The sequence below is a fragment of the Salvia miltiorrhiza genome, chromosome 6, assembly GCF_028751815.1.
Source record: "Salvia miltiorrhiza cultivar Shanhuang (shh) chromosome 6, IMPLAD_Smil_shh, whole genome shotgun sequence".
Classification (NCBI taxonomy): Eukaryota; Viridiplantae; Streptophyta; class Magnoliopsida; order Lamiales; family Lamiaceae; genus Salvia; species Salvia miltiorrhiza.
In genome coordinates, this window is record NC_080392.1 from 37,198,535 (window position 1) to 37,212,827 (window position 14,293).

General features: G+C 37.8%; 1 protein-coding gene across 1 annotated transcript; it reads right to left on the reverse strand.

The window, feature by feature from the left end:
- Positions 1 to 1,412: 1,412 nt before the first annotated feature.
- Positions 1,413 to 4,610, reverse strand: LOC130989423 (uncharacterized). Its single transcript, XM_057913425.1, has 5 exons — positions 4,503 to 4,610; positions 3,380 to 3,660; positions 3,060 to 3,197; positions 2,381 to 2,449; positions 1,413 to 2,094 (listed from the first exon to the last, which is right to left on the reverse strand). Exons 1-5 carry the CDS (start codon positions 4,552 to 4,554, stop codon positions 1,618 to 1,620), a joined length of 1,017 nt encoding a protein of 338 aa, XP_057769408.1. The 5' UTR covers positions 4,555 to 4,610; the 3' UTR covers positions 1,413 to 1,617.
- Between the last annotated feature and the right edge of the window lie 9,683 nt (positions 4,611 to 14,293).

The window sequence follows — 14,293 nt, forward strand, 5'->3', positions numbered from 1 at the left end:
TTACATTTATTCACGATAAATATTATTTTTATTCATGAGAACTTGTATTACTACATAAGTATACATTTGTACGAACAAATGTATATCTTATGCTCATTAAAAATAACATGTCGTATACTATGAGAGTATGCAAGACCAACTGTAAGAGTTATCCACAAGCGCGTTAACTTCCATCTTGATACCAAGCCAGATAGAGGACCCCGCTACATGAGGTTTGGCCTGCTCGAACATGGTGAGATAACGAAACCTCAAGATCTTGAAAGCAAAGTCATGCCCTTGATCATCTTCCAAGCCATTTTCATAAGATAACTTTGATTCATCAACTTGAAGGAACGAATTCCGAGACCCCCTTCATCCTTTATAGCACAAATTCGGTTCCAACTCACTGCACACGAAGGCTTCTTATCAACTCTACCAGTCCAAATGAAATTCCTACATTTTTTGTCCAACTCCTGAAGCAGAGATTTCGGTCAACGATAAACCTGCATAGTGTGAACGATAGAACTCTGGATACTCGATTTTACCAGGCAGAGGTGACCTGCCATAGATAACTGCAACCCAATCCACTTAGCAATTTATTTACAATATGGTCTGTAATACTCCAGAAATAAGATGCCCGCGGCCTGCCAACAAAAATAGGTTCACCAAGATACGTAATCGGAGCCGAACCAGAGACAAATCCCAGAATCTGGACGACACGCCGTTGCAAAACCATCAACAGCCCATCCGCAAAATAGATGCGAGACTTCTCATGACTACATATTTGCCTAGAGAGATGCGCGTAAAAGTCCAGAACATGCTTGATCTTTTTTGCATTTTTCACCATAGCTCTGCAAAAAATAAGAACATCATCTGCATACAGAAGATGAGTAGGGAAATTATTGGCCCTACTATAACTCATAGGATCTAAAAGACCAGAAGCGACACAGCTGTGGAAAAGATGGCTCAGAGCGTCCTCTGCGATTCCAAAGAGAATAGGAGAGAGGGGGTCACCCTGACGAACACCCCTCGAGCAAGTGAAATATCCAGAAAGCTGGTAGAGAAACGAAATCCTGGCGGAACTGAAAATGATGGAGATCCAACGAATGAAATTATCGTGATAACCATTAGCGCGGAGAACCTTCAAAATAAAATCCCATCTGATCGTATCAAACGCCTTTTTAATATTTATCTTGCAAGCCATATTCTTGCCCTTGTTAGTGCGCTTCATACAATTGAAGCCCTCTGAACCAAGCATACTAATATAAATTAAAAAATGTTTGAATAATAACATACTACTAATTTTAGAAAAATAACAACATACGATAAGTGTGGTGGGCCGATATATATTTATATGGTTTATGTAATGTATATGATTTGCATGAGATGTATACCGAAGGAGGGAGAGAAATAGAGAGAAGGTTAGGGAGAAAACTCAGAATTCTCATTACATGAATTCTTGGGTAACAAGAGGCACACACCAATATATATCTGTGGTCCCAACTCAACAATCAATAGCAGCAATATCCAAATAACATCTAAAGAGATAAAGTGAAATTTTAAAGAACTGTATGGCTTATATATCAGTATTAACAAAAGTATCAGCGCCATTTTCCTTTGAATCTCGGCATCCCAAACTCACATCTCTTCTTTTGAGCCCATTTCCTCCTCCACTTCCATGGCAGAATCCAGCTTCACTGGGGTTGGGGTTGGGGGAGGGGGGGACATTCCATCAAGGCTGTTGAACATCCTCGAGGATGATTGGAAGAACTGCAGAATACGGGTGAGCTGTTGTTGCATCTCCGACTGCCTAGTTTCCATTTCTGACTCCCTCCGACGCCACTCCTTCAACTCCGCCTGTATTGCAGCCTCCCTCTGTCGTCGCTCCTCCATTTCAGCCTGTAAAGCAGCCTCCCTCTGCTGTGTCTGCTGTAACTCCGCCTGGAGCTGTGCAATCTGAGTTGAGAATGTTGTTGAAGGAAACTGAGACGTGCTCGTTGAATGAGTGCTCGTCGAACCAGAAAAACGCATTTGCGACATCATGCCCAGTCCTAGATCCGGCGTCACCACCTCCCTATGGAACTGACATACCTCATCTGGAGTGACATCCCAACCCTGAGCAGAGCGTAATCGTAAGCAATATTTTGATGCACAGCACACAACTCAAAACGTGAGTGACAAGAATAGAGTTGCATACTTAAAAGTCTTAGCCAGGATTGGATGATTTGGAAAGAAGCCCCTCACCTAAATTGGTCCATTGATAAGTGCGCTCCAAATACAAGCAAACCCCCATATGAGGGAGGCACAGCGTACGACATTTAGCTCTCGTACCCGAGAAAAAAGTACAGACGGGAAAAGTTTCTTACTTTCCAGAATGAGCCAGTAGTACTTAACTCCATACCTCCCTAAGAATCTTTGGAGCGAATCCAGTGGCTTCAAATGAGGTGAATGGTTGAGGGACTTTGTCTCCCTAACCAAATTAAAAGAATAAAACCAGTTAGAATTTACAAAGGATTAATATGGAAACTAAAAGATAAGACACACATAGCAGCACCTCAAGGGAAAAACAAATAGGTGAAGAAAACAAAAAAAAAAACAATTAATACTAAAGATGCCACAACAGGACATAAATGTTTCAACAATATTTGAAATATCAAAGACACGACTAGAAGAATTTTGTGGTTAAAGGAACCCAACTCAATTCTCATTTAAACAACATAACACACTGAAAGAAGATGAAGCACAATGATGGACGAAGTTGAGCTCGCTAAAAATTGTTGAAAATAATTTACCATATCATATTCTATTCTTATGCAAGTTAGTTCGGTCCTTTAATTCTTTAATTCTGATATGTCATTCGATTTTTACTTCCAGACCTCATCGACTTAATCATTGTAACCCCTTAATTTATGCAATTTTTTCCAACTCTTCCCTTTACTCTTCTACAAAACTGAACGAAACAACTTTAGCAGACAGACATGCAATCAACTGCACGATGTTATTCATCTATAGAATTTGGACAAAATAACTGAAGCAGACAAAGAATCGCAATCGACTGCACGAGTTAAATAGATACTTACAGTCACAGAAATATCATGACACTGGCAATAGGCTCCAGCAGCAATACTTTCTGCATCATTGGAAGTATGAGGTCCATATCCAACACTCACTTTCACCTCGACATCACTCTGTGAATAATATGATCTGCGTCTGGTGGCCTAGTACAAAGTAGTGAAAAAGTGAGTACATCTAGTGATTTAGCGTACTTATCATGGACACAGCGAAGATGCCAATAAACCCATAGCAAAGAAGCACTCAATGTTTTAATAAATGCATCCACATGAATTAAGAAGACTGCATATGTTCTATAAAAGCACCACTTGGCCACCTGATAAGTTACCGGTACAGAAGCCTTTGTTGAGCCATTGCTAGCTTTGGAATATCTGTCATCATTATCATTCGCATTATATCGTCCTTGGGGGGACTTCTGAACCGATGAACTCAAAGATTTATGAACTGGCGCATAGCTTGTGTGACCAGGGGCAACAAGTTTCTCGTATTGAGTTATATTGGTCTCTGGGTTCCAATAGTAAATGTATCCAGTCTTATCATCAACCAGACCCTTCCATGGTTTTGGGAGTGCAGGGTCCTCAGGTGCATAACTAATACCAGCTGCAGCAGCTGCCGTATCAAAGCTTCCATACTGAGTAAATGAATCATAAATTGCAAAAAAATCCCAAAGAGAGGAGCCAAGAGAAATCAGAAAGGTAAAGCAAAACGAGTTTACCAGACTTGTTAGTTGAGATTAATACAGAACTGCAGCTGTTTTAGCTGAAATGAATTGCAAGATACTACCAAAATAAAAGTTCGTACTACGCTTAATGCTAGAAAGAAAATGTCGCAAACTTTTGACTGAAACTGGATCGTACAAAGATGTAAAAGCATTTCTATATACATATTTTAATATGCTTACCAACATGAAACTTCCATTTTCATAATCGAGGTTGTGAAGGAACAAAAAGAAGTAGTGAAATGCCATAGTTTAACTATTCACGCCATAACAGCAAGCAACAGACATCAGAAAGCAAACGAGCTCCCCCATAATCCTGATCTGAAACGCTAATACAATTACTAAGACAATACCACCAAAATAACACACAATTCCCAACCACCCACCTGGATTTATGCAAATTCGCAGCTGAAATATCAAAATCAAGCAGCTAAGTATAGAGATCGTTATCGCACGTCATTTTAGAACAATGAAATAGAAAAGCTCTTCTGTTCCATACCGCCTCTCCTCTCCATCTATCTCTCTCTTCTCTCACTCACAGTGATTTTATACTCCCAATTATACACTGATTTTATATCAATTATATGTGAAGACATTTAAAATGTAGTAAAAAAAATTGACGACAGATAATCCAAACAACCATAGGAAGCAATTTCGATTAATGTAACCGAATACCAATTATTTTCTCGTAGCAATGGTAGGAATTGAAATCCAATTAATTAATTCAATGTACCTTGATTTGAGATTGATGCAGAATTCTGCTTTAAACATCCTCCATTGCCCATTGGCACGTACGGCTACTACTTTCAACTATTGAAGGGTGACGAGAGAATTAGAACTATGGGGGATGTATTCGTTGTGGAATTTGATGGATTTCTATGGATTTTAAAAGTGGTGTATTCCTTCAAGACTTTTAAAAGTCTGCAGAAATTTGGGTGTATTCGTTCAAGACTTTTAAAAGTCCATATAAATCTGGGTGTATTCGTTCAAGACTTTTTAAAATCCATACAAATCCAGAAGTATTCGTTATTGCATTGACTTAAAATCCGGAATGACTTTCATGGATTTCATCCAAAAAATACACACGACGAAATCCGGCCAAGAACCACGAGAATTGAAATCCATGAAGTTTTAAGCGAGCGCTGAGTTCCAGCGCCCGCGGCCAAGAAGCCAGCAAGTGGAACTCAGCAATCGTTGAGAGTGTCCACCGAGCGCTGGGTGTGCGCGGGCACTGAGTTCCCAGCAGTAACTAGATTCGTATTCTGTTGGGCTTAAAAAATATTCAATTAGAACAGTAGTTGTGTTTAGCGTTGTGGAAATCAGAAATTCTCAGCAAAAATAGTTGCCGCTGGGTGACGGCGTTGCGGCATGGCTGGAGGAGGCGGCGGCGGCACCGGCACCGGCGGGCGCAAATACTCGTGCAAGACGGCAACAGAAACTCTGTAGTGGATCCATGGCATAATAGGATTCCTTGCCCGTTACCGATTCTTCGCTCACGTCGTCAATTTCTTCAAGGTAAATTTACTGCTTGTTAAATTAAATTAAAAGTTGGCAAATTTGTTTGCTTCAAGTATGTTTCTTGTGTGTGAATTTGATGGAGTGTAAACAGAATAGACTGTGGGAAGAAGTTGATGGAGAGTGGATGGATTGCCTGCGGAAAGAGCCTGTCGAGAAACTGCTGCAAATTCCTTCTGGTGTGGTCCAGGTATTTCTTTTTTCTCTTGATTTTATGTTGTTATATCGGTTAGTTTTGCGATATGTAAGTTCACCTTTTTATGCATAATTCATGAAGCCTGACAACTTGCTCACTTGGAGGTAAATGAACACAATCAGTGATTTAAACATGAAGTTGGAGGGGTAACTTACTGATATTTGATGTTTCCAGCGCTCGCTGGAACTTAGCGGTCGCTGGATTTCCAACGGGTGCTGGGACTCTGCGGGCGCTGGGTCTCTTCTAGCGGGCGTTGGTTTCATGGAATTCAATTCCAAAATTATCCCGTAAAGTCTTTGAAAATCAGTGAAAATCGGGGTGAAATCCAACCACGAATTCTTTGAAAGTAGTCTAGAATCTATGTAAATTCCATGAAATTTAAATTTCATGGACTTTTTAAAGTCTGTGGAAATCCACAACGAATACACCCCTACGTGTTGATAACGTCACACTAAAATAGAGAAGATAATTCAGTGTCTTTAATATGAGGGCTAAATACCTCTATTTACATATAAGTATGAAGTTACGATTTTAGGGAGATATATCTAAAAGATATATTTACGACAATATTTATGAATTTTACATTTTAGTCGGGTCCAATCAATATCACCGTTTCATTTGTTTTAAAAAAAATTATCACCGTTTCATTTATTATTTTATTTTATTTTATGTGTTATTGGTTCAATATTTAAGCTAACGTTTTATTTTTGTAGGGAAAAGCTCAAATTTCATTTCATTTTTTTAAAAAAAACTGAAAGCTCAATTTCATTATAAGAATAATGATTCTAAATTGTTTCAAACCCCCTCAAAGAAAAAAAAATTGTTTCGAACCCAAGTTATTTTCTGAAGCTCCACATACCTTGTGTATGAGCCAATATTCTTTGCAGCCATTTTTTTGCTTTTTTTCCTTTTGAATCACCAAAGTTATTTTCTAAAGAGCCCTTAATTTAAAGTAGGGCTGGGAATCGGGTCGGGTTCGGGTACCCTACCCGAAAAAATCGGGTACCCGAACCCGAAAATCCCCTAAATCCTATACCCGACCCCGACCCCGAAAACGAAATCGGGTACCCTAATACCCGACTCGGGTACCCGAGTCGGGTATTCGGGTACCCTAATACCCGATAGTTCTTACAGCAACAGGGCAGACGAAATTCGGGTACCCAAAAATTCAGTCGAAATTCAGGTACCCCAAAGCAACAGCAAGGCAGCAAATTAATGAGACAAATTAATTCAGTCAAAATTCGGGTACCCCAAAAATTCATACAAATCAATTCCAATTCAATGATACAGCAAATTAATCTCAGATTTCAAATCTGTATTTAAAAAAAAAAAAAAAGAAGAAGAAGAAGAAGAAGAAGAAGAAGAAGAAGAAGAAGAAGAAGAAGAAGAAGAAGAAGAAGAAGAAGAAGAAGAAGAAGAAGAAGAGGTCGCGGCTGGGGGGGGGTTGGGAGCGAGCTCCTCACTGGCGATTGACGGGCGGCGAGGGGCGCCGCTGGATCGCCGCTCACCTGTCGTCGGAGCTCGGAGGCGGAGCGACTGGGCGAGGGTCGCGGTGGGACTGGGAGCGAGCTTCCCACTGGCGACGGCCGAGGAGAACGGCGGGCGGGCGAGGGGCGCCGCTGGGTCGCCGGAGACGGGAACGATTTCTGCCTTTCTGAAATGGGGGGCGGCCGAGCGGGAGGCTGGGTTTGGGATTGGGATTTGGGATTTGGGAATTGATTGAAAATGGGAACAGAGCAATTCGGGAATCGGGAGGCTGGGCCTGGGCGTATTGAAAATGGCATTTGGGAATTGAAAATAGTTTAAAATATATTTAATAAACAATTCGGGTATTTCGGGTATACCCGATACCCGATCGGGTATACCCGATACCCGATTTTTTCATACCCTAAATACCCGATCCCGAACCCGATCCCGATTTTTTCGGGTATCGGGTACCCTATACCCGATTTTTTCGGGTCGGGTATCGGGTACCCGATTACCCGATCCCGAAATTCCCACCCCTAATTTAAAGTAATTTTTGGCCCAAAATATTTCTTTTGGGCCCAAATTGCTAGACAGCCTTGTTCAAGTAACTTTTTCGGAATGGGTTACGAATTATGTGAGTTTAAGGGGATTTTATTCATAGTACTAATTTTCTTTTTGTACCCTTTTATTTATAAAATAATAAAAAATATTTTTAAATATATTAATTTATCTTTATAACCCTAAATTAAATTTCTAATTAGTGATAGCATTCTCTATAGCCCTAACATGAGAAAAGAACACGCGAAAAAGAGTTTATTTTGCATCAAATCAAAATCAAATTAGAGATTGTCAGTAGCTTCTCTCCCTCTTTTTTCTTAAAACTAGTATACCACTCACGCTATGTGCGGTGATTGTGATTTTAAACTCACGTAAATTATGTATATGCTTTTTAATTATTGCTCCTCCCACCCCAATTTGATGTACATAATTTTCTTGTTTGTACGTTACAATTCAATATGTCACTTCCTATAAAATAAAAATCAATACATTTCAAACATCTGCACCAACTCATTATTTACATTAAACTAGTACACTCTCCCGTGCGATGCACGGTAATAGCCGTCATTTAATATAATAATTTTGGCTCGTAAAATTCCAAATCGTATATTATTTTAAATTCTAATTTTAAGATATATAACTAATATTTTATTTACAAATTCATATTAAAATTAATTCAAATTTCCTCCTCCCTTAATTGCATTAAAAATTACTGTAATTTAAATAGTTATAATTAAAAATCATGTAAAGTTTTTTAAAAGGAAAAAAATGGCATATGCTTATGTTTGTCACCAATAAACGAAAATACAATGAAAATAGAGTACGATATTCAACATTATAGATAGATGAGAGCGAACAAAAAATAATTTTAATATTTTTAATCGATCATCACATAATAATCTCAAATTTATTTTTTATAATTTTTTATATCAAATTAAAGATCTTAACATCCATTTTGAGCACTATTTTTATAATAGAAATTAATGATTTTTTAAAAAGAATTAAAATAAAAGAAAGAAGATATAAAATTTGGAGGAAAAGTTTATGAGGAGAGAGAAAAATTGGAGGTAAACAAACTCCTCTTTTATATTATATATAGATTTTGAGCACTATTTTTATAATAGAAATTAATGATTTTTTAAAAAGAATTAAAATAAAAGAAAGAAGATATAAAATTTGGAGGGAAAGTTTATGAGGAGAGAGAAAAATTGGAGGTAAACAAACTCCTCTTTTATATTATATATAGATGTCATTGTGGTCCATAAATAATTATCTATCTTTTGACTTTAAAAATGATAATGATCTCGTCTACTTTTTTGACAAATACTATATCATAAGAAAATTATTTTCTCTTTCTTACTTTATTACAAATTATTTGTTTCATAAATTCATTCGTAAGCCCCGCGGTTTATTGAATTGGGACAGAGTGACTAATATACATAAACTAATAAAATTAAAATTTGATACTAAATTTATTATTTGCAAAGTGATCAATGTAATTTATACAAAAATATAACATATGTCTATACATAAATATAATATCATCTATATGTGGAGTTGCTATAACTATACAAATCAAATTTATCATATAAAATAAGTTGTATATGAATTCGCTATGTAACATTATGAAATTGGTATGAAAAGATGACGAAGTAAAAAAAAAGAAATAAATACTATAATGCTTTCTATAATATATATATATATATATATATATATATATAGGGGGCGGTTATTCAATAAACCACCCTTATTTTAAGAATTACGAACCAGCAAAAATGCATGAATTTTATGTATAACACGCATGAATAAACTGTATAAAGGCATGAATTGCGAAAAATAATTTTTTGCTACCTTTGGGATTCGAACTCAGGACCATGAATTTATCCAACAAAGTGATGAATCAACCGTAGATCTTGATGATCTAAGGGCTGAAAATGGTTCCTAATTTATATTTTAAGAAGTGTTCTTATTTTAGCATTCCCCTATATATATATATATATATATATATATATATATATATATATATATATATATGAAACACTTTATAATTATTTTATCTCACAACATACTATAAAATGTATAGTTTGTATTGTAGAGGCTAAAATCTACAATTGAGGATGATGTCTGCACGTCCGGATCGATCGGGCACTAGCAACCTGTCAACACAAGAACATGTAAGAGCCCTAGGTTGAGCACCGGGAGGGGGTGTCGACCGTAAAGCCTCCGACGCTCAAGTCAGTAACGAAATAGCGAAGTGAAATAAAGAACATGATGAAATAAGAGAGAAAGACAGGCTGGAATGTGCGGTTATTCCAGGCTGTAGGCGGCGTCGGAGGGTGGAAACGGTAACGGTGTGTTGTGATGATGGAATATGGGAGGTGGAGATAGGCCAAGTTGGCTGTTTCTGACTCGGAAGATCAACTAGCGTGGCAGCAGAGTAGAGAGAGTTCAGGAAGTAGAGAGCAAGTAAAATTTCGTACGGCCCCTTTATGACCTAGTCGGGCTATTTATATAGTGGACATCCAGAGGGTTTCTACAGTCTGACCTCATCCAAACCCTCTCTTCCAGGTTGTTGCGATTTGGATGAGATCATAAAGATTCATCCTCTGATCGTGTCGGCTTGGCGAGACACGTTTCTTAGGTTGATGGCTGGGTCGTGTGACATCGTTAACTAGGTGGATGGTAACCCTTGGGCCGGGTGTGATACATCCGGCGTGGTTATCGATTCAAGTTGATCTATAGCTTTTTGGGCTAGATGGGCCAATCTGTGTGACTGACTAGGCCTTTAGGGTCGTGCCAGATTGGCGCGCTAGCTTGGCGGACTAGCTTGATGGGTCAGGCTGGGTGCGAATTATTCAGCTTGACGGTTCTGATAGGTTGGTCTTGAATTGAGGTATTCAACGTAGGTCAGTCCAGGTAGGTCTTAAAATTTGACTTATCGGGCTGGGCGAACATGTTTTCTTAAGTAATTGGTCTATCATCACCCAAGTTGGTCCGAAGCTTGTCGGACAGGATGGACCGAGTTGCTTGACTCATTAGGCCAGCTTAGAGTGTTAATTGGACTTGAGCCAAGTTGATAGATTTTGGCCTATACATGTATAAATATATATATATATATATATATATATATATTACATATATATAGACTATATACATTGCATATATGTAGATAATCATTTATATAAATAATATATATTGTTATTTTTATCATAATTCCCAGTACATATAATGTACTTAAAATACAATATTATATATATATATATATATATATATATATATATATATATAGAAACAATAGGGCCGGATGGCCCTATTGGTGATTGAAACTTAAATTTTGTCCACAAAATTTAAAATATCAATATTTGGCCATCTTTTATGCGTTCTACCTAATCTACCCTTTAACCCAATAGATCCAACAACTTCCTTTGACCCGGATCCAGATTTAGGGATTAACCCATGCCTTGTCTACCCTCCAGACCCCCGACCCCACCCACCCCCCCATCCCCACCCCCCCACACCCACCCCAAGCCAAAAAAAAAAATTTTTTTTTTTACTTCCCCTGCTTGTCTACCCCCAGACCCCCGACCCCACCCACCCCCCCACCCACCCACCCATCCCACCCCACCACCCACCCCCAAGACAAATTTTTTTTTTTTTACTTCCCCTGCCTTGTCTACCCCCCCAGACCCCAGACCCCCGACCCCACCCACCCCCCACCCACCCCCCAAGCCAAAATTTTTTTTTTTTTACTTCCCCTGCCTTGTCTACCCCCGACCCCACCCACCCCCCCACCACCCACCCTCAAGCCAATTTTTTTTTTTTAACTTCCCCTGCCTTATCTACCCCCCAGACCCCCGACCCCACCCACCACCCACCCCCAAGCCAATTTTTTTTTTTTACTTCCCCTGCCTTGTCTACCCCCCCAGACCCCCGACCCCACCCACCCCCCCCCCCCACCACCCACCCCCAAGCCAAATTTTTTTTTTTTACTTCCCCTGCCTTGTCTACCCCCCCAGACCCCCGACCCCACCCACCCACCCCCCCACCACCCACCCCAAGCCAATAAATTTTTTTTTTCACTCCCACTGTCCTGCCTACCCCCTGACCCCCGACCCTACCCCCCACCCCCCCCCCCCCACCCACCCCCAAGCCAAAAGGAACTTTTTTAAACACTTCCCCTAGGGTTTAGATATTCCATTTAGGGTTTAGATTATCTATTTAGGGTTTAGATATTCCATTTAGGGTTTAGATATTCCATTTAGGGTTTAGATGTTGCTGTTGTTTCTATATTTGTTCTGCATGTTTGGCACTTATAGAACTAATAGTGCCATAAGTGCTAAAAAGACCATTTTACTTTATTTTATTTTGGATTTTCGTTGGCACTTATGGCACTATTAGTGCCATAAAATAAAATAATAAAGTAAAATTTTTTGGCTTGGGGGTGGGTGGGGTGGGTGGGGTCGGGGGTCTGGGGGTAGACAGGGCAGGGGGAGTAAAAAAAAAAATTCGTTGGCACTTATGGCACTATTAGTGCCATAAGTGCCATAAAATAAAATAATAAAGTAAAATTTTTTGGCTTGGGGGTGGGTGGGGTCGGGGGTCTGGGGGGTAGACAGGGCAGGGGGAGTAAAAAAAAATTTCGTTGGCACTTATGGCACTTATAGTGCCATAAGTGCCAAGCTTGGCACTTATGGCACTAATAGTGCCATAAGTGCCTAACCCGATCCGCGTGCCTGATCCTACCCGGCACGCGACCCGCGCTCCTGACCCTACCCAGTCCGCCCAATTAAGGGCAAAAACGTCCCAAAGCTATAAAAATGGCCAAAATTTGTGTTTTTTCAATGTGTGGCCATAAATTGTGTTTTATGCTTCATTTTGGCTACTTCAAAATTTTACTCTATATATATACATATATGTATATATATATATGTGTGTTGAAATTGTAGAAACACATGTGTCATCTATTTTTAAACAATTAATATAATACTCCACATAATACTCCGATAAAAAAAATAAAAGAAATATAAGAAATGATTTAATACGTCAAAAGTTTAAATAATCACAACTATTTCATTTTAAATCTAGTTTTTATATATATTAGATATCAAATTTAAGGTCTTATATGATCTTAGACACACATTGTATATTTTATCCAAGAAGATGAAATTGAGGTTTACGGGTGTATTGGTTTGAGATTCTGTTGGATTTTTTTGGACTTTAAGAAGTTCATAGATTTTTGTGGGTTTAGGAAATCTATAGACTCTATGGAGAGTTTGACTGACTTTTTTTTTTATTTATTGATTTTCATGGATTTCTATCGGCTTGATAGAAATTAGGAAGGCAACAACCCAACGCCGGTTGGAGCCCAACTACCGTGCAATTTACAATCACAGCATGCTTGAAGAAAGTATTATAACAAAGAACTATAATATGAAATAAAATATTATCTATTTATTTGTCAACAATAAGAACATGGATACAGATTTAAAACAAACACTCTTTTAAATGAAGAGGCACATATTTCCGATTTCTTTTAATGATTTTGTTATTTTTAAGAAAATCATGTTATTACTATCTAATTTCAAATTTACTGGATACATAACTCTCCTGTTGTATATATTTTCTAGAAATATTTTTTTTCACTAAATTTTCTCACATAAATATCCATTTTACACATTAATTTTCTACTATTATGAGTTTAATTATATAATAAAAAATATTCCTAAAAATTCATCCCGGCAAATTTCTACATGAAAATCCTCAAAGCTAATGCATGAAATTTAACCAAATGAAATAGAGAGACAGAAACCTGGCAACATATATACATCTGCACTCTTCCATTTCTTCTTCTCTTTCATGCTTTCATTAATGCAAAAACATGTGGTTCCATCACATACAATTCAAGTTACCCGAAAAAAAGAATTGGACTTTCAGGATAATCTAAAGGAACAACCTTACAAGCTGCAGGGTACAACACCCCCCAAACAAATTTGATTAACTATTTGATTAACAATAAATTGATTTTGATAACTAAAATTTTAGAAAATATTTTGGAATCTAACGAGAGGTAAAAGAATTCATAGAAATCTCGTGTGATATGGTGAGATTTCTCTCTTTGTATTTTTGAAGGAGAATCCATTAAAATCCATAGAGTTTTAAAATCCACAGACTTTTGAATACCTAATGATTTTTTTAAGACTTTTTAAAATCTCTATTGAATACCTCTAGATTTTTAAAGACTTTTAAAAGTCTGAATTGAATACCCCCATACTTTCAAATTCCAAAAAAATCCTACAGACTCTACAACCAATACACCCCCCCTTAATATAAAATAAAAAGAAAAAATAAAAATATATATATTTTATCTGTTGGGAACTTAATGAAATATCATAACCCTAGTTTTGATGATACCAAAACTCTTAGTTTTTCTTTAATAGACTAGAACTTTTCGAACTCAAGTGTTAGAGTTCATATTTTCTAGTTTAATTGTTGCCCTGAAGACTGAAGACCGGTGGATTGAAGACTGAAGATAGCATGTGAAAAGATCAAGTCAAATATTGATGTATTTACTGGACGAGGATCTCACTGAAGAATCAGTTGTGACTGATTAACTAATGCTGGCCACGTGGATTTAGCTGACTGATACTCAAGTCAAATATCAGTTGACATTCTTCCTCAGACTAAATGTTTTAAGTTAAAAGGAAGCCACGTACACTCAAGTACAACCGCATTAAATGCTGAGATTTTGAAGATCGTCCTTATTTGCAGATCATTCCTTTTTGGTGCTA